Source organism: Belonocnema kinseyi, chromosome 2 (genome assembly GCF_010883055.1).
Source record: "Belonocnema kinseyi isolate 2016_QV_RU_SX_M_011 chromosome 2, B_treatae_v1, whole genome shotgun sequence".
In the NCBI taxonomy this organism is placed as follows: Eukaryota; Metazoa; Arthropoda; class Insecta; order Hymenoptera; family Cynipidae; genus Belonocnema; species Belonocnema kinseyi.
In genome coordinates, this window is record NC_046658.1 from 83,773,865 (window position 1) to 83,794,248 (window position 20,384).

Here is a 20,384-nt window from a genome sequence, read left to right on the forward strand (position 1 = left end):
TACTCTATTTTATATCACACGGTATTAAAATATTGGTACCTACATTATAGTCTGTATTGGTTTCTGTGCGTTTCTAAGAAGTGATAAATGTCTATCAATTCTTGAAAAATTGAGATTTTATTGAAACATATTCAGATGTGATTAAAATGTGCATCTCATCTATTGCTTGGAAAAATTAGGAAACGCAATATATCTATTTTAATTTATAATACATAGAAAATCAGAAACATTATTCTTGTAAAAATGTACTGAAGACTGCTTTCAGCTTATTTTTACTTTCCTGCATCCATCAAGTTAAATGAACACTCTGTGTACACATGCTAATTTGTATCGAGTATCGACTACAACTACTTGTATAGTGATACAGATATATAGTTAGTCGTTATGCGTTATTTCAGTCGTCATGGAAAAGTACCAGTCACATGTTTCGTGAATGGTTGCGTGCTCTTTAGATCACTTTAGATCTCGGGAGTTGCTACCGGTTTTCTCGTAGATGAACACATTTGAATATAATATATAAGATTTCAAATAGGATTCGCGTGCAAGTTCTCCATTTTTTCCCTGTAACTTGCTGTTTTTTGAGGATACCAACACGCGGAGAACTCGTTCTTTTCTACCGAAGCATGGTAATATCTTTTACATCACTGTGTGGTTGCAATGGCGCGCTGATTGATTTTAATCGATAGTTTAAATCTGTATCTTTCTCAATAAAGCTTTCAGCAAGCAGAATATCAATCAAATTTTTTTTGATATATAAAGAAACTTGAATAGCCTTAAAAGGTATATATTAGGTCTTTCCAAAAATTTGAAATACAAATCTGTATTTCCTACAAAACATAAATTCCCTGGTCTCTAGAAGAATCGCTAATCCTCTGTCAAAAAATCTGTGATTAATTTTAAATTAAAGAGGGCTAAAAATCCTTGAAACAAATGCGATAGAATCTGTTTTTGTCTACAGTTTTGCTTCTTGATAATTTGTTATCTCTATCAAGTTTTATTATTTCGTGCATTGTCTAATTCTATAATAAATTATAACTCAAGTTCAAGTAGATTCTTCCTTTTTGTTTTTTAAAAACTTTGAAAACATTCTCATGTAAATTTCTAGAATAAACGTTTAGATAAGAAAGTATATTTACAGATTATTTTGTATTTCTCTTCAATTGTTTGAAAAGGTGAAACGCAGTTGGACGAAGTGCAGATAATATTTGGCCTCGAAAAAAAACGTGAGTCAACGAACGTCACTCTTTCAAAAGAAACAGATTTGAAAAACAATTTTAAAAAATAATTTCGAAGAAGGCTGGTTCGATTTCACGTACCCCAAAAATTACGTGACGTTTATAATTAAATGATCTCTACCTGTCTGGCCATTTTTTTAAATTTCCCGCTAATGCAACTATTTTTTCACTTTTTCCTTAAACGTATTTTCAAATTTCGAAAGATTTTAATTTAATGTATTTTGAGGGATTTTAGATAGTACGCTATTTCAACAAGTTTCGTCTGATTTAAAATTTTTTGAAGAAACTTCAAGATATATAACAAATTTCAAGATAAGGGAATTCCAAGATTTAAATAAAAATTAAAATCGAATTCACAGGATTTAAACAAATTTAGGGTATTTTACAAAATTACAAGAAGATTTTCTAGAGAGTTAACAAAATTTCGAGAGATTTCATCAGGGTATCAAATATATCAACGGATTGCAAAGATTTTAAGGGATTTGAAGGAATTTTAAAGAATTTCTATGGAAAATCAGAGAGTAAATGAAATGGAATGAAATTTTAAGGGACTTATAGGGATTCTAAGGAATTTTTACAGATTTCATTGGATTTTATGGGGTCTCAGCGGATTTCAAAGATTTAAACATTCTTAAAGGAGTTTTGAATGATATGAAAGGTTTCCAGATATTCTACGGTATTTCAAAAGATCTGAGGAATTAAAAAAATATTAAAGCAATTTAAACAAAATAATGTCATTTCAAATTTACGGGATTCTACTCAATTTTTGTATGATTTCAAAAATTTTAAGAGGTTTCGAAGGATTTTAGAAAGGTACCCATGATATCAATGATATTCAAAAGATTTCAAGGGATTCCAACTGAGTTATACTGAACTTTAGGGAATTTATGAAATTAAATTTCATGGAACTTCTGAGGATTTCTGAGGACTTTTTCGGATTTCAAGTCATTTTACCATAATTAAGGGATTCATAGGATTTCCAAAGTATTGATGATATAACATGGGACTTAAAAAGATACGTAACTGAAGTTTGCAAAGCTTATAAATGAAAATAAAATTTTGTTTTTTATTTTCTATATAATTTTCGAAGTCCCTAGGTGTGTAAAACTTAGCTATTAAGAATGGTTGGGATTAAACTACTTTTTGTTTTACCTGTCACCAGGTGCAAAATCACTAAAAGAAATTTCGGAAATTTTCTAATTTCGTTTATAAACGTTGCAAACTTCAGTCACATAAAAAGATTGACTAGTTTTTCGGAAATTTTTAGAGGATCTTAACAGATAAAAAAGATTTTTAAAGGATTGAAACTTATTTAAAACTTATAACACTATTTTGCTACCATTTTTCCAAGTTTATGTTACTATTGTCATTATTTGGAATATATCAAGTGAGTCCGAGGCATGTTATTTTTAAAGTAAAAAAAAAACCCCCGGGTCATCTGATTGTCGCTACATTCTCATGAATGATAATGAAATATGAATGAAAGTATATTATAGTGTCTAGACTGAGAATTCGATTCCTATCTCGCCCCAGTACATTATTTTCACATGTCTAATTTTTTCATGTGCCGCATCAATCGCGATCAAGTCTTTACTTATGCTAATACGTGGCGTCATGTTAATGCGTCGGAAAATCATCTGATATCAAGCTTGGTGCGGCCTTACAGTGGCTAAAAAAGACAACGGTTATTCCAGACAGCCACGTGTTTGAGAGAAGCCGTACCAATGTTGTTCCCGGATTACGTCACTCAGGTATTCAAGCATACGACGAAGACCGGTCATGCATAATGTGTGTGACGGTGACAAACATTGCGACATGCTTGAACCATTAAGAAACCATCGGTTGCTCCCTGCTCCCTTCCCTCTACCCTTCATCGACCACATCCAAGTCCAAGTCTCTTGCGACGTCATGATATTGCATGCAACTTACGTACATAAACAAGCGCGCATTTTAACTCTTGAAGTATCAAGAGAACGTATCCGAGGCTACCATATGCTAACAAAATGATGTCTTAAAATGGTGTACAAATTGAGCCTGGAAACCCTGCATGTTTCTTCTTTATTCCTCTCCATGTATATCGTAACTAGAATTACTGGAAGTTGTACAATTTTACAGGAATTTTAGCCGAAGGAAAGGAAAATTGCATAAAATAAGTTCCGGGTGCCTACCCGACCAGTGGTTCAGAATTGAATTTTTGTGGATAAAGCATTGTACATTGTATCGGTCAAAATTTGTATCCGATTTAAAGTTTTTTTTTAAATTGAAGCTGAATAAAATCCCCAGTGATCCCTCGAAGCCGATTATTGATTTCTTGTTTTTGCAAAAGTTTATACAAAACTACTTTTTTCTACTTAAATATGTGAAATTGGAGTATATTTTTATAAAATTTGTTTATAGCTGTAAGAATTCTGATTGTGGGGTGGGAGGTTACTAGGAAATTTATTCAGCTCGAGTTTAAATAAAACATCTAAAACGTTTAAAAATTGTGACCTGTAAGCTGATTTATTCGTAAAACTCCAATTCTGAACTACTGTGCGACGGACCATTTAAAGATTTGAATGATTTGAAACAATTCTGTAATCATTATACCATAATAGTTTTAAAAAACTCACTGTTGTAGTCAGAATGTTAATTTCTATTGAAAAATCCCTATTCTAAGCGAGAATTATGATAAGGAAATGAAATAAAAATTCTGCAAATATTTAACAACTATTTTGACTACTATACATATTGACAATTATAACTACATACCTTTACAATTCTTAATGTTGTTTGTCAACTGCGAGGTTAACTGTCTGCACCATTTTTATCCGGTTTCGAGATAAAATAGAACCTTGGGGTTTCTCTGTCTTCTTGCGATGAACTTAATTCTACTTATAAAACTTAAAAGATGAAATAAGCAAAATGGCTGATGCTAAAAAATATTGATAGAAAGACTCTGAAAGAGGAAATGTATGTTTTCATAATAAAGAATGCGTAGAATAAATATGATAAGAATACAACAATATGCAAATTGTAAATTTTTAATCTGGTAAGAGTGTCCTAGCAAAATTATAGTTCTTAGAAGGTTTTTATGGCTATTTTTTTAACAATTGTAGAAAATTACCGCAAAAAACGACTAGGAGCTACAGTTTTTTGATGGCATTGAGAATCTTATAAAAAAATACAATTTTAAAATGGTTGGCGGTAATTTTTCCAACTTATTCATATAGAATAAAAATGAAAAAAATATTTTTCTGTCTGGAAAGGGGTCTGGACCATGAAGGGGCTTGAATAATTTTACTTTGAAAAATTTTAAGTCAAATAATTTAAAATTTGAAGAATTCTTATTTCTACAATTTCGAATTTGAAGCACCAAAAAATGTGAAAAATTTATCATTTGTATCGTTCACACAGATTCAAAATTCAATACATTTTAAAATGAAACCAAGAACAATTAAACATATTAAGCGATAAACATGGATAGAAGTTAAAATGTATCATTTGCGTGCAATAATCTATTCGTTATTCACCGATCACGTAATTTAATTAAAATGAAATCACTTTCCAATTTAAAAACCTGATTGATGATCGCTCGACTTTATAATTTATGTTACCCTTTCCGGAATTCTTGTTATTAATGATGCGAAAGTTCGACATTTAAAGGCGAGCCAGTCGGTTTGACCTTTGAATTTAAATTCGATAATAGCGACATTTTTAACAAGAAATGACATTTATTTGCACAAAGTGTTACCAGCCATAATTCAGGTGCATTGATCGAAGGTCAGCAAATTCAATCCTCCAAAGAGAGGGTCATGTATGTCGCGTGTTAACTGCGAAATTTCATTAGTGAGTGTCAGAAATGTCGAGTATACATTATCAGAATGCACGATACACCACAAAGCCATAAAATCCGTGCTTAACATTCTACTGTGCACAAGTCAGTCTAATGTGGTGTCGCGCATAGAAAAGTACTCTGTATGGAGATTTAGTCACGAGAGTAGCCAATGCACTTGAATCACAAGGTAGCATAATCTTGCGCTTTTAAGAAATGACGCTGGCACTTTTAGTCACTTTTCCGCAAAAGTCACTTCACATTATTAATGTCCATTAGTCACTTTTTGGGTTAGAAATTAGTCACTTTTGATTACTTTTTAGGTTTAGGTAGGTCACTTTCTCATTTTTTTTAAAAATAAAATCAAGGTGTGACAGCTCTGGGCATTGGCGATTCTATCCTCAGATTATTACATTGGGCACATCCAAAAAAAATTTGTAATCCTAATTCATTTTGATTATTTACCAATTAAAACAAGAAACTTAATTGTTTTTTCTCATTTTTAGGAGCCTATGTTGGTCCGCAAATTCCATTGGCCCCAGCTAATGTGCAAACAAATGGTGGAGGATCTCCTTTACGTCCAAGAACAAGTCCACCACCACCACCTCCACCATCTCAGGAAAGCACAGGGGAAAATCAACAGGCCAATCATCATCAGGTTAGTACGTATTTTTGAAAAGGATTTTTGGTAATCTTATCTTTTTCGAATAAATGTTTTCCTTTTTTAATTGAAGACTTCCCAGCGAATTAATTTGAGATTAAATTGTATATTGGAATGTCAAGGTCGACTGCGAAAATTCTTTCATCGGAATGTTTGTAATAGATAATATCAGAACTTTTGAATATGATTAGAAATTAGCTTGGAAAGTGAATTTAATATTTAAAAACTCTGCAGTTTTGATCCAATTTAAAACGCATTTCAATTAGTGGACTCTAATTAGGAAAATGGAAGTTTCATTCAAAGAATGTGACTCAGTTTATTTCAGAATTTAATTGGAAAGGATACTTTTTAAAAGATTTTTTTCTGTGGTAGGCACATTATCTTTCATATCTTACTGCTTTTTCAGGGATCATATACAATTTTTAGGTGACATTACTTTTTCATTCCAGACTTCACACTCATTTCCTCGTATTTAAAGGATTCCTCTTTTTCTCCCTGTTTTTTCAAAAGCTTTCTTCCTTTTTTATTTTAACTGAATTAATAGAACCCAATATGAAAATCCAACTATTTTGCGCTAAAAGTTCATTTTTTTTGTTTGAAATTTGAAAATTCTACTTCTATATTTTTGTTTTAAAATTAATTAAATTTAAATTAATTAATAAAAAATTCCTATTTTTGATAGAAAAGTCATCTTCCTTGGTTAAAAGAGAATTAATCATTGAATGTTCAACTGTCTTTTGTAGAAATTTCACCTTTTGCTTAATATGCAACTTGTTGTTTAAAAAATATTTCGTCCTTTTTGGTTGAATTCAACTATTTTTTGCTTAAAATAAAAATAATATTTGTTTGAAATATCAACTCTTATATTTTACATTTAGAATTCATCTCTAACTGAAAATTTGGTTTAAAAACCAAATATTTTTTTTTAGTATATTTAGTATATTTTTATTAATTTTATTTCTAAGAATTTATTCTCCTATTCTTGTGAAAAATCATCCTACTCCCCCTTACTTTGATATCATTTTGGGCTGTCAAGGCGGTAATTTTATGTTATTGTGTAGATCGTGGATTCAAATATTAAGAAAAAATTAAATTTTTATTTTAGGGAGCCACAAGCGGTCCGTCCCCGATGGCCGCCCTGATGTCAGTCGCAGATAATCTAACATCCCCCGAGCCAGTGCCACAACCACCAAATAACACGAGTCCCACCAGCAGAAGCCCACCAACCACAGCCGCAAATGCTCAACAGCAACAACAGCGTAGTGCTTCGAGAGGCTCGCAACACAGCCCAAATGGTTCAGGTGTGTAGAAAACGAAAAAAGGTTATTAATTTAGAAGAAAGTCCCCAAAAATTTGTTATTTTAAGCTTCTCAAATTAAAACTTCAGTGAATGATCAGTAGTTCCACAAAAGTGACTTCAATTTTAAACATACATTATTAGTCCTTTTGCAAATTTTTAAAAACTGTTTCATTACAAAAAACTTCAATATAAAATTTGAAGTGAAAATATTGTATTTTCAACAAAGTAGTTGAATTATTAATAAATAATTAAATTTTTAACCAAAAATATGACCTTCCGCACAAGAAGTTTAATTTTCTACCAAAAAGACGAATATTCAACCAAACCTTTTTAATTTTAAATCAAAAATAGTTGAATTCATAAAAAATACGGCTTTTCAACCAAATAATCACTTTTTCAACCAAATTGTTGAATTTTCGAGACAAAAAAGACGAATATTCAATCAAATAATTCAAGTTTTTAACTAAAAAAGGATATTTTAACAAAACAATATTCTAATTTCAAATAAGAAATAGTTGACCTCACAATAGATTTATTTTTCAACCAAATAGGTTAATTTTCTACAAAATAAGTGACATTTTCATTAAAAAAACACGAATTTTCAACAAAATATTTTACTATTCAACTAAAAAAGATCGTTTAGTCAGGAAAGAAAAAAAATCAACCAAATACATTGTTGAATTTTCAACTAAAATTATCATTCTTAAAGAATAATGTAATAGTTGATTTATTAATGCGGGGGATTACAACCGAAAAAGATTTCGATTTAAAAATGATTTTCCACTTAAAAAAGAAAAAAATGTCCACAAAATTATTGAATTTTCAAGATGAAAACACTAATTTTCAATGAAGCAATTTAATATTTGAATTTTTTTACGAAAATAGTTAAAATTCCCAACAAAACCATTATATTTAAAGTTCTTATTAATAAATAAAATCCCCTTATAATCACCTTTTTTACCTAAAATTGAAGTACTGAACGGCTGTGATCCTTGCATAACTAGATTAAATATCACATTTCGTCAGAGTGCAGCAAATTTCTAAATTAAATTCCATCTGCAGAAAATTAAAAAATTAATTACCTATCCATTTGAATTCTCAGCAAATTGAATTCCACATACTGCAAATATTTGAAATTGCATCTCAATGAAAATCTGGCTTCAATAATCATGCAATCGCGAGAATTTTTGGATTTTAGAAGTTCTAAATTAGAACGGTTACTTAATAACAAATTTTTCTTAAGTTATAATATTCTATTTCTATTAAAATATTTGGTTTTTTTATAGGGTCTTCGGGTAGGAGGTCAAGTGGCTCTCGACACGTGTCATCGACGACGGTGACGACGTCTTCAGAAGGTGCGGTGGCTCAAGCACCAGGAGCTGAACCAGTTTCAGCGCCAACTTTAAAATGCACATTGTGTCAGGAGCGTTTAGAAGACACACACTTTGTTCAGTGCCCGAGTGTTCCGCACCATAAATTCTGTTTCCCCTGCAGTCGGGATAGCATAAAGAGGCAGGGTGCCGGTTCAGAGGTAAGAATAACCAAATTTTATTCATTTAACAATTTAAAATATCCGTTTATATTTTTGAAATGTATCAAATAAACAGTTTAATCCATTTTTGGAATTTTTTACATATTTTTGTACGGATTACAATTTTTTAAACTACTTGGGAAATATTTTTCGGTGCGACAATTCAGAAAGCAGAAAACAATATTTAATTTTCATTTTAAAAATCTTATTTTTCTTTGTTATTCAATGTGTATTTGAATAATGATAAAAAGTTTCACTTTTTTCGGTTAAACAGTTCTTTATGACTTAAAAGGATACATTTGTCTAAGTAATTAATTTATTATTTCGTAAAATGATAAGAAAAAAAGTTTAAAGAGCGAATTTCCATGTGTGAATATTTGTATTTTGCATCCAATTTTATTTTAAGTTTAATTTAATGAAATCGAAGAGAATTGTTTAATCGAAAAAGCATTTAATCCTGGAATTTAAATCGTCACTACGTGAAAAAATAGCGTATTTTGATCCTAAACAAGTATAATTAATTTAGAATCGATATAGATATGTAGATTGATTACTCGCGCTCGAAAAAAATGTTTAAAAAATTTATTGTTTGCAGACTTTATATTTTTTCGTTTTAATTCTTTTTGTACATTCCTAAATGTAAAAAAACTATTCCAATTTTTTTCGGGTACTTAAAAACTTTCCAGCGCCAAGATTCAGGAATGGAAATTAAAAAGTCGACACATTTCCATTTCAAAATGTTAACAAAAATTCTTTTCCTTTTTACAAAGTTGTTGAATATTTTCCCCGAAGGATAGGAATCATTTCTTAGAAAATATTTTATTAAAATCTACAAAAAAGTATGAAGTATTTTTTTATCTCCAGGAATAAAAAAATTTAACTCAAGAAAATTTAAAAACTCTACAAACAAGGAATATTCCAAACATTTTTTTCGAGCACGGGTAACCAATATGCATTTCTATCGATTCCAATTTAATTATAATTTTTTGGGATCCCAATATGCAACTTTTTGGCCTAGTGTCAATTTCCAATTCAATAAATTGTTTTTGATTTTACGCGAATACACATTCACTAAGAAGATTTTATTTTTTTATAGTGGAATTAAATTTGGTGATCTCCTGATTTTTTGTATTATTTTGATATGTATGATATTATATTTCATAAAAATATGATGCAAATTTTTAAATCACTGCACTTTTACTTGGTCCTAAAATTCTTGTTTACATAGTCAGGTGATAAAATCGTTGTAATTTTGTCCCGCGAAATAATTTGTTAATGTTTTTTTATTTTAACTCGTATATTTTAATCTATTAAAATTCAAGTTTGAAAAAGGTTTATTTCCTCGAAAACTCTTAAAAGCAACGTATGTCATTCTGGAAAAGTTTGTACAGCTTTAACATTGTTCTTTAAAAATCGGATTAATTATTTATAAAAAAAGCAAATTCTTTTCACGAGTCAAATATATAATATAATCTATTAAAGAGGATTTTTCTTATTAAATTAAATTATTAACCATAATTTACCTCAGTTTTGGTTTCAATTAATATTTGATTAATATTTTTGAATAAATTAATTAAATAATTATAAATTAATGTCAAAAATGAATTAAAAACATTCTAGGGTACCTTTTCCTTTAAAACAAAAACTAAATTTTCGTCTCGTAAAAAAGTTAGTAGAAAAAAAATGATTAAACACCTGGCCATTTCTATTCGGTTTTTAAATTACAATTTTAGAATTAAATGAATAACAATCATTGTCCAAGAGAAAAAAATCACTAGTCCCTTGATTTGCAATTTAAATATTTCTCAAACAATTTTAGCAAGAGAACACTTGTTTAAACAATTGTTTTTGTATTTTTTCAGGTTTATTGTCCGAGTGGCGAAAAGTGTCCACTGGCCAACAGTCAAGTGCCATGGGCTTTCATGCAGAATGAGATCGCGACAATTCTGGGTGAGGACGCGCCGAGCACTGGTCTCAAAGTAAAAAAGGAGCGCGAAACTTAAAAGCCTTCTCATGAAGGTCGAGGCTGAAATTTTCCACCCTTAACCGGGTGTTTTTGATAAAACCGTGAAGGTTCATCAAAATTTGTTTTGGATGGTGGCAGACGTTGGTTTGGAGGACCAATCGTCGACACGAGCCGAAGACGTGGGTGTGATACCTGTGTGATGTTATTTTGAGACGATCAAGAATTTTGTATCGACATTTTCGAGTGTCGTTGAAGTTACCGCAAGAGATATGTTGGTTGGTTTTTGAGCAGCAGTCTTTGGCAATTTTTGTGCTGGCACAGGTTCTGTACATAGTTATGTAATAGCGGAGAATATACGAAAGAGCATTTTTTTTTGCCAAGTTCTCGAGACAAGCTACGAAAAGAAAACGTAACATCCTTTATCGAACGCAAGGATTTGTGACCTTTTTGGGTTCGTACTTAGGCTTGATCGCCTTTCTTCATTGTCTTTGTATTTCGCGCTGAACGGAGTACGATTGCGAAAAATTTTATCGATATTTTGTACCATATTTTTAGCAACCGATTCGGTGCTGTATTTTTTGTTGTGACGATTAAAAACCGTCTCTATGTTGATCCCTTTGGACAATATATTTTTTTTTGTATTATAAGCACGACGAATATCTTTGACCCAGCGCTTCGGGTTTTCTGTACATTCTGTATATGTGTACATATATTATTATATTAATAAAACAGTATGATTGAAAGAGTAATTATCTTTTAATGTACAAAATCGTAATTTCATGCTTCTTTTTTTAAATTATTCCTAGGTATTGCACAAATCATTCTCAATTTCACCAAAAATTGCTGAATTTTTTTAAAGACTAGACGGGATTCATTCGTGTATCCGCTGTATGAAAACCTTTTGAACTTTAGTTAAACGCTTCCAGGGTCTTTTATAAGTGCACTCCTACTTAGTCAGCATTGGATGTGCAAACTTCTGTATATATTTGTACAAAGAAACAGGATAAACGATTATTGTACGTGTAAGCGTATATTTGCGAGATTGAACAGAAAAGAAGTGAGAGACGCTGTGCATTTTCGATCTCTTTTAAGAGGTGTTCAGGGTCTCTGGCAACTTTTTGCGAATTGTATGTTGGAATTTGGTTCGATAGTCAAATGACGAAACAAAATAAAAATAACCAAGAAAGCATCTTATGATGAAAAGATTTTAAAAAATGGCATGATTAACTGTAGCAACACATACAGCGACCGTACGTGATTTTTCTCATCCCCGTTGGTAGTTCCTACCCTTTGATGCCAATACAACTTTTTAAGAACGAATGCGCTTCTCTTACCGCGAGGAGTGGAAACCAAATATTGTATTTTTTCTATGTTCGGGAACATTTTATAGAAAAAGCTACAAAAAAGATAAACATGGCCCCAATCTGTGAAATGACAACTTTTTGAAAAAGTTTTTTTCGAGGCGAACGCTTGTTGTCGATAAAAAAGAAACGCTTCTCAAAAGAAGGTATTTTCGTCCGATTTGTTATCAACGCTCAGATTTGTTATGGAAAATTCGAATTAAAAAAAAACGAATTGACGATTTCTGACAATCAGAAGTCGTAAGTAACGACAGACCACGAAACTTACGAATAACGCCTTTGCGAAATGAACTATTTTTCACTGTTCAGTTGGCGATCGTGAATAATGATTTTGAATTGCACAAAGTTACTTTTTTCACGATGCATGGCAATCAACGTGAGATTGCTCTTTGGTTTCCAGGTACTCTCGATGTATTTTATTTGCTAGTCATAAGCTTTTTACTCTCTGGTCAAATTTGAAAAAAAATAGAAGGTTGTGCAAATTTGGATTTAAGTTCTAAATTAGTCTGGAAGTCGTGAGCAATTTCATTATTTGTTGAACATGCTGCGTACGAAGTAGGCACGTCTTCCCAAAGACACATGGACAGTGACTCTAGTTTTGTATATGATTCAAATTGTTTTCTATATTTCTTGTACGATCACAATAAGGACACAAAATACGTTTAATAGCAATTGTAGTAGTGGATAATAAAAATTTTCTAGTGTACCATACTTCGAGAAACGCGTTACATTGTACTGTTTATCGTATGTATGCAACAAGCAAAAACAAAATATATGTGTTGATGTGTAACAAATCAGTCTTTTTCGTCAACATTTTATTCTCCTTCCTTTAAACCCGTTTTAGTAGAGTTATATTAATTATTCGTTAATTTAAAATATGTTTTTAATTTCTAATTCTGAACTTTTGTTTAAATTTGAGAAAACTGATTTATTTATAATTATAGTAAAGTTTGAAACAGGTTTCTAAAATATTGCAGGTATTTAGCCGGATTTTTTCTATTGGTGAATGAAAACTTACGCTTCCGAGTTTTTTTAAGCGCTGCGGCAGCTAAAGAGAAAACACATTATTGATCCGTTGGGTCCAGACACCCAAAGCGCCAGGAAAGCTGCGCTGTCTGGTAGAAACCAGAAGAATCTACTCTTAAAGCAGATATATTCACAGGCTGGCCACTATTTTTAAAATTTTCGTCACACGATGAATATTCATGATTTATCCCGGTTTAGAAAAAAATATAATCTGCCAAATCCACTGTTTTTTCATATACATACTCAATTGCAAGAAATCTATTTACTTTGAATCATAGAAAAAGTAGGAGTTGAATTGTATAATTTTGTAAGTCGAGGTGCTAAAACTGCATTTTTTTAAACTGAGGAATCAAGAAATTGAATGATTTCAGATATAAAAAAATTTAAATTGTATTATTTATAATTAAACGCGTCCAAAATTAAATAACTAATAATTGAAAACTTTTGAATTTGAATAATTTTCAGTTCGAAGTGATTAAAATTTGAGATTTAGGACTAAATTGAAATTTTCTAATAGATAATCTTTCAAAATAAATAGTAATTTTAGATAGAAAACTTTAAAAAATTTAATTCTATTCTAGCACGTTGAAACTCAAGCGAATGCGAACTTCATTTAAACTGAAAAAAATTCGGTTATAAAAAATTGTAATGTTAAAGCTTCTTTTTACTCAAACCCTTTAAAATTTTAATTATTTAGCTTAAAAATTATTCATTTTTAAATTGCTAATTATACTTTCCGAAATTCAAACAATTTAATTAAAATTGAGACCTTTGAAAATAAAAAATGCGTCGTTCAGCATGAAAATTTAAAACTCTAAAATTGTAACCATTTAAAATTACCGATGTTCTTCAATTACTGATGTATCAATTTTAGATAGTTTAATTTTGATCGTTTTTATTTTAAACGCAATTGTTAATTTCAAATCGTTTAATTTTTAAGGCTTCTTTTAGAATTATTATTCATTCTTGACATTTTTCAAGCATATATTTTTCAGTTTGAAAGGATTTATTTGTTTAAATATTCAACCAATAATCGAACAATTTTAAGATATTACATTGAAAATTAAAAAATAAACAAAAATAGTACAAAACAACACTGCTTTAATATGATTGCAATATTTGAAATTGTACAATTTCAAACTTTTCAATTCTAAATTGCTTTATTTTCACATCTAAAATGATTAAATTCAAAACTACCCAGCAAGGCATTCAACATGAAATTTTGAAATATTTATTAGCATTTTGAGGATTTGAATTTGAAACTCCAATATTGTGAAACTTAAAATTCGAAACCTTCTAAAATTAATCAAGGGCATGTGATACTCACAGTTTCCCCGGCTTTTTTCCCACACAAATTTAAATTTTTAAAAACTGAATTCGGAGATGCTATAAAATATCATAACGGACGTCCCCGGACTCTTTTTTGAGGGATAATAACAAAAAAATTTATTGTGCTAAATAAAAATTTTATGCATATGCATTATTTTGAGGTTACGTCGTTTTTCATCTCTGCCTTTCCGATAATCTGGAAAATGGAAATTATTTATGAAATAAACTTTTTTGATTGCATGCAAACAAGTTTAGTTCCGGGAGATTAGTTACTATGTTTATTTGTAAGTCCAAAGTTTTCGGCCAAAAATATTGTGTAGTTCGGAAGTAACGCTCGGGTGAATTGTAACACACATAACCTCGAAATATACACGCACGTTGTTAGAAAAATCAAAAATTTTTTGATAAAAAAAACCACAAAAAAGTGTGTGGGGACGTCCGTTAGCATGTTCGCTATCATTTCCCAGATTTTGAAGGCAAAATATTTCTTATCCTAGGAAAAAAGCCGGGGAATCGAACACTGAAAAAATCGATACTATTTCCTAAGCGCTATGCAAATTAATCACATTTTGCTAAATTAAAACTTTTTTGAATTAAGCTACAAAAAAAGTGTGTGGGGACGTCCGTTAGCATGTTCGCTATCATTTCCCAAATTTTTAAGACAAAATATTTATTATTCTAGAAAAAAAGCCGGGGAACCTAATACTGGTAAAATCGACAATTTTCTTAGTATCACATACCCTTAAAGAAAAAATTGAATTACAGGAACTCAAGATGAAACTGTCAGAATTGCATATTAAAAACTAAAGTTTTAAAATTCATTTTCCCCGTTTAAAAATTCAGAATTTTTAATACTACGGAAAATCTCCCGGTGTAATATTTCTCTCCCGGCTTCATTCCGTTTCTCTCGTGTAAGTGGCCACCGTCATTCAATTATTCATCTCCAATTTTATCAAAAAATGTATAAATTTTAATTTTATTATGAAATTCGTGTTCGGAAAGAGTAACGCTTAATTTAAATAAAAACGTATTTATTACAAGATAAACTACTCCTAAAATTCAAATTCGTATTTTTTAAACTTGTAAAATTAAACTAAATTAAGTATAACAGGCTTCGACTTACATTAGAAAACCATTAAAGTTTTCCAATTCTTTACTCCTTTTTCCTATTAATGTTAACTTAAAAGGCGAATTGAAGGACGCCCCTAGGTTTTTTTGCTTACTGAATCTTCCTTTATAATAATTTGAGAATATTAAAATGTTATTGTATTGAAAATAAGCACAATTTGATTTTTAAAAATTACACACCCCGGTTCACACGGCTTCATAGTATTGATTATCTTAAAGAGGTAATTTAATAATCTATCGGCTTTAAAAATATGATCTTATTTTACTGGGTTCTAAATAAAAGGAAGTGGTTATCAATTAGAAGTACTTAATATTTGATAATATAAAGAAGTGCCGAAGGTATTTTTAAGTGAATAATAAATTGCTTTTAAATGGATACTACGTTCATTCACAACGTCATAGGTTCAATGTTCCATTCCCTTTAAGGATCAATAATGTTATGTACATCCCAGGCCGAGTTCTTTGCACTGTACAGGGTTGCTACAAAATCCCAATTTCAAAATTCCCTGACTTTTCACTTGTCACTTTTTCATTTTCCCTGACCGTTATAAATTTTTCTTTCAGTTTGGTAAAATTATTCTGTTTCATATGAAGGTGGAGGGGAGATTGGAAGATTAAACAAAAATCCGCCCGCCTCGCGGGCACATTCTCAAAGCGCGCTACGCGCGTCTCGCTAATTTGAACGCGCCTAGGGGGCGCGACTGTTGGTTCTCGCGCTCGATAATATATTTATATCGCGCTCCGCGCTCGGTTTTTGCATTACCCTCCAGATTTGTGCACAGATCACAATGCGAAATTTTCTACATTCTATGTTAAAGACTATTATATCAAATGTCTATTACATTTTTTTGTGCGTACCTGGGTCTGGTACTGCTTATTCTGATATTGCAAAATAATGTTCACATTTTATTTTTCCTGATCCTAATAGGGCCCTGCTATGGTTGTTTAATCGTTTTCCCTTTTCTTAAGTGAAGCTGAACACTTTTTTTTTAATTTGTTATTAAAGAAGGTTCTCAAAGTACCTACGGCCTTGACGATTACATTCTCATTGCGATAATCGTGCTTCATGCTTAACAGGTTATACAGGCTCTAATTTTTTAATTTTGGGCTCATCAAAAAATTCGGCTAGAATAGTTTTGAAATATATTTGGTATCTAGTGAAAATTTTGAATGAAGTTTTTGGATGTATGAAAAAAATTAATTTTTCTATTTTTTTTACATTTTCAAATTTTTGAAAAGTATATAACTTTTCTAATTTTCATCAAAATTAAAAATTTTATTTAGATAATTTGCAAGTCTTTTACCCATCTATAAGAAACTTTGACAACAATTTTTATAATATTAAGAAAAAAAATTTGAAAATTTTGAAAATGCTATCATTTTTTAAATTTTGGGCTAATCGAAAAAATCGGCCAGAATAGTTTTGAAATATATTTGGTATCTAGTGAAAATTTTGAATGAGATTTTTGGATCCATGAAAAAAATTTATTTTTCTATTTTTTTTACATTTTCAAATTTTTGAAAAGTATATAACTTTTCTAATTTTCATCAAAATTAAAAATTTTATTTAGATAATTTGCAAGTATTTTACCCATCTATAAGAAACTTTGACAACAATTTTTATAATATTAAGAAAAAAAATTTGAAAATTTTGAAAATGCTATCATTTTTTAAATTTTGGGCTAATCGAAAAAATCGGCCAGAATAGTTTTGAAATATATTTGGTATCTAGTGAAAATTTTGAATGAGATTTTTGGATCCATGAAAAAAACAATTTTTTATATTTTCTGAAAATTTTTTTATTTTTGGAAAGTATATAACTTTTCTCATTTTTATCAAAATAACAACTTTTATTTGGATAACTTGCAAGTCTTTCACCCATCTATAAGAAACTTCGACAACAATTTTTTAAATTTCAAAAAAAAAATTCAAAATTTTGAAAATGCTTCCATTTTTTAAATTTTGGTTCGAAATATCTGATTAACAACTTAGCCTTCATTTTGGGTACCTTTAAGTGTATCAAATGCGGACTCGATTGGACAAACCCTTCAAAAGCTAGCGTGACTACAACTTTTAGGTAACCATACATACAAACATACAGACAGGCACCGATGAAATTTTATAATTTTCGGATTCTGTGAGTGCCAAAACGTAAAGATCCGTTAAAAACCAGAGATTGAAAATTCGAACGATTACATTACATTCTCAGGAATGAGAATGTAAAAAATTGTACTAAAAAAATTATTATATCATTTTTCAAGAATTGCATCATCTCATATATTAAAACATAGAGGTATTGTATTTATATCTAAAAAAATTTATTTTCAATATAATAGATCAATTTTAAACCAAAGTTATGAATGTTCAACGAAAAAATTGATTCTGAAAAAGAAGTTTTATATTTCCACCAAAAAATATATTAAGTCACCAAAAAAAAAATAGATAAATTTTGAAAACAAAAAGAAATTTTCAACTAAAAAATATTTTTCAGTTAGGAAAAAGAAAGAACGTTATTCTAAGTTTTAAAGTTTCATGCCAAAAAAACAAATTTTCTACAAAACAGTTTAGTTTCCTACGCAAAAATATAATTTTTAATGAAAAAGTTCATTTCTAACCAAAAAAATTTCAACAAAAAGATCAATTTTCAATTAAATTTTTTTTTTCAAAATTTAACAATTTGATTTTTAGGAATAAAAAACGAAATTATAACAAAATAGTTGAACTTTCAACAACAACTTTTGTTACAAAAATGATTAATTTTCATTGAAAAAACCGAGTTTTGTAAACAAAAGTTAAATTTTCAACAAAGAAGACTAAGTTACTCACGAAGAAGATTAATTTTTAACAAAATACATGAATTTTCAACAAAATAGTTAACTTTTCAATCAATTAAATGAATATTCAGTTAAAATGACGAATCTTCAAATGAAAAAATGAAATTTAACCGAACAGTTGAATTTTTGATCAAGAAGTTGGATTTTCAACATAAAATGAATCAGTTATATTTTCAGGTAAACAATTTAATAACCAAGGAAACGAATTTTCAACCAAAGAAATTAATTTTTAACAAAGAGATGAGTTTTTAACTAAATAGTTGAATGTTCAACTAAAGAAGATACATTTTCAACAAAAAACGTAATATTTTAATTCTCAGTTGAAAATTTTAATTTTTAACTTACTTTTTATTTACTCATTGTATTTTCTAAATCTAATTTCAATCAGGTTCCAGGTTTATTTAATTAATAGAATTTATGTTTATATTTATTCCCTAAGATTATCAAATCTTGGTGACCCTGAAACAAATGAAAACTCAGAATTTTGTTGTGGTCGAAAGTATTTAAAAAATATGTTGGTCTCACTGAATAACACAGAATTTAAAAAAATTGGATCTTATATTTTTGGTAATACACATCGTATTATGTACAGTTTTTATATAGTAATAGTTCATTTTATTTTCTAGAATTTCAAAATTTTATGAACTGTCACTAAATTCTTTTTTTAATTTTCTGTTTTAGGGAGTTCGAAACTCTATGTGTTCAATCAGATAAAAACGGCGCCAAGGGCAGTGCAATAATCAGCACATATCCACACCAATGCGATTCCGGGAGATCTAAAAAGACTGAAGAAAGTGCAAATGAATTCAAAACCCTCAAGTTACCATTACAAACAAAAATTCAAGAGGCTGCTGTTGAAAGAGAAAATTTCTCAAGATCAACATTACCAATTCCAAACATTCCTTTCAGTATTATAAATAACCCTACAATGACTAAAAACATTTGTCAAGAAACAGCATTAGCAGAGAAAATATCTTCTCCACCTAATAGTCCAATTCTTAGCCCCGAAACTACTAAAATCTTGGAAAATGCAGAAAAGTTGGTCGAAAATGCTCAAAAGCAAATCATAGAAATAAATCAAAATATTTTATTGCATAAAGCAAATCCTGAAATGTAAGTTAATTTTATCAGTTTTCTGTCTAAAGGCTGTGTATAAATTGCGTAAAGTTTAATGCAATAATTGATATATTCACCCAGAAAAGATTTTTATTTTAAATCAAAAACAGTTGTATTAAACTAAAAAATGCGAATTTCCAACAAAATGGTTAAATCCTTAATAAAAGTATAATCTTTTTTGAACCAGACAGTTGCATTTTTAGATCATAATGATGATGCAATGTCTACCAAAAGAAATGATTTTTTAAATAAAAAAGACGAATTTTCCAGAAGGGGTGAATTTTCAACTAATAAAACTTTGGCAGTAAATAAATAAAAAAAAATATTATCCAAAATTTAGAATTTTCAAGTCAAAATGACGAATTCTCACCAAACTACATAAATGCTTAGCAAAATAGTTGAATTTTTAACCAAATAATTTTCTACGAAAAAAGACGAATTTTCTGTTAAAATTATGAATCTTCAACCGAAATATTAATTTTTTAATAAAGTAGTTCAACTTTAAATGAAGCAGTGGAATACAATTTTCAACCTAAAAAGATGAATTTTCAAGAAAAAAATGTAGTCATAGTGGATATTTCAAATAAAAAGAATTTTATTTTAAATAAAAAGCAGTTAAATTTAAACAAAAATAACGAATGTTTAACAACAATACTTAAATTCTCAACTGAAACATATTAATTTTGCAGTTTTAATTTAAAAAAATTATTTTCTACCAAAAATAGAAATTTGCACCAAAATACATAAATTTCCAATCAAACAATTATATTTGTAGCCAAAAGATTAATTTTTAACTAAATATTTATATTTTCAACCAAAGGAAGGAACTTTTAATTAAATTATGAGTAGTTGATTTTTCTACCAAAAAGTATGATTGTTAACAAAGTTGTCAAATTTTCAACAAAATAATTAAATTTTTAATCAACAAAATTAATTCTTAACCACAAATGTAATAGTAAATTTTTCAACCGAAAATAATTCGATCGTCTTTTATGGTTCTTTTATGCCTAAAAAATAAAGTTAATTTTCGATTGTACACTTTTTAATTGCAGACTGCACAAAGTGTGTCTGACAACACAAAGT

At 29.4% G+C, this 20,384-nt stretch overlaps 2 protein-coding genes across 3 annotated transcripts in view; both read left to right on the forward strand.

The window, feature by feature from the left end:
• Positions 1–12,662, forward strand: part of LOC117168219 (interferon regulatory factor 2-binding protein 1) — a 21,440-nt gene extending 8,778 nt beyond the window's left edge. The window contains exons 2-5 of the mRNA XM_033353702.1: positions 5,556–5,707; positions 6,816–7,011; positions 8,297–8,541; positions 10,404–12,662. Of these exons, the coding sequence (XP_033209593.1) occupies positions 5,556–5,707; positions 6,816–7,011; positions 8,297–8,541; positions 10,404–10,544 (734 nt within the window). The 3' untranslated portion in view covers positions 10,545–12,662. The remainder of the gene's footprint in view (positions 1–5,555; positions 5,708–6,815; positions 7,012–8,296; positions 8,542–10,403) is intronic.
• The window catches only part of LOC117168218 (serine-rich adhesin for platelets-like), a 160,783-nt gene that overhangs the window by 129,891 nt on the left and 10,508 nt on the right, over positions 1–20,384 (forward strand). For both annotated transcript variants that reach the window (XM_033353701.1, XM_033353700.1), the window contains exon 4: positions 18,867–19,298. In XM_033353701.1, the coding sequence (XP_033209592.1) occupies positions 18,867–19,298 (432 nt within the window). The remainder of the gene's footprint in view (positions 1–18,866; positions 19,299–20,384) is intronic.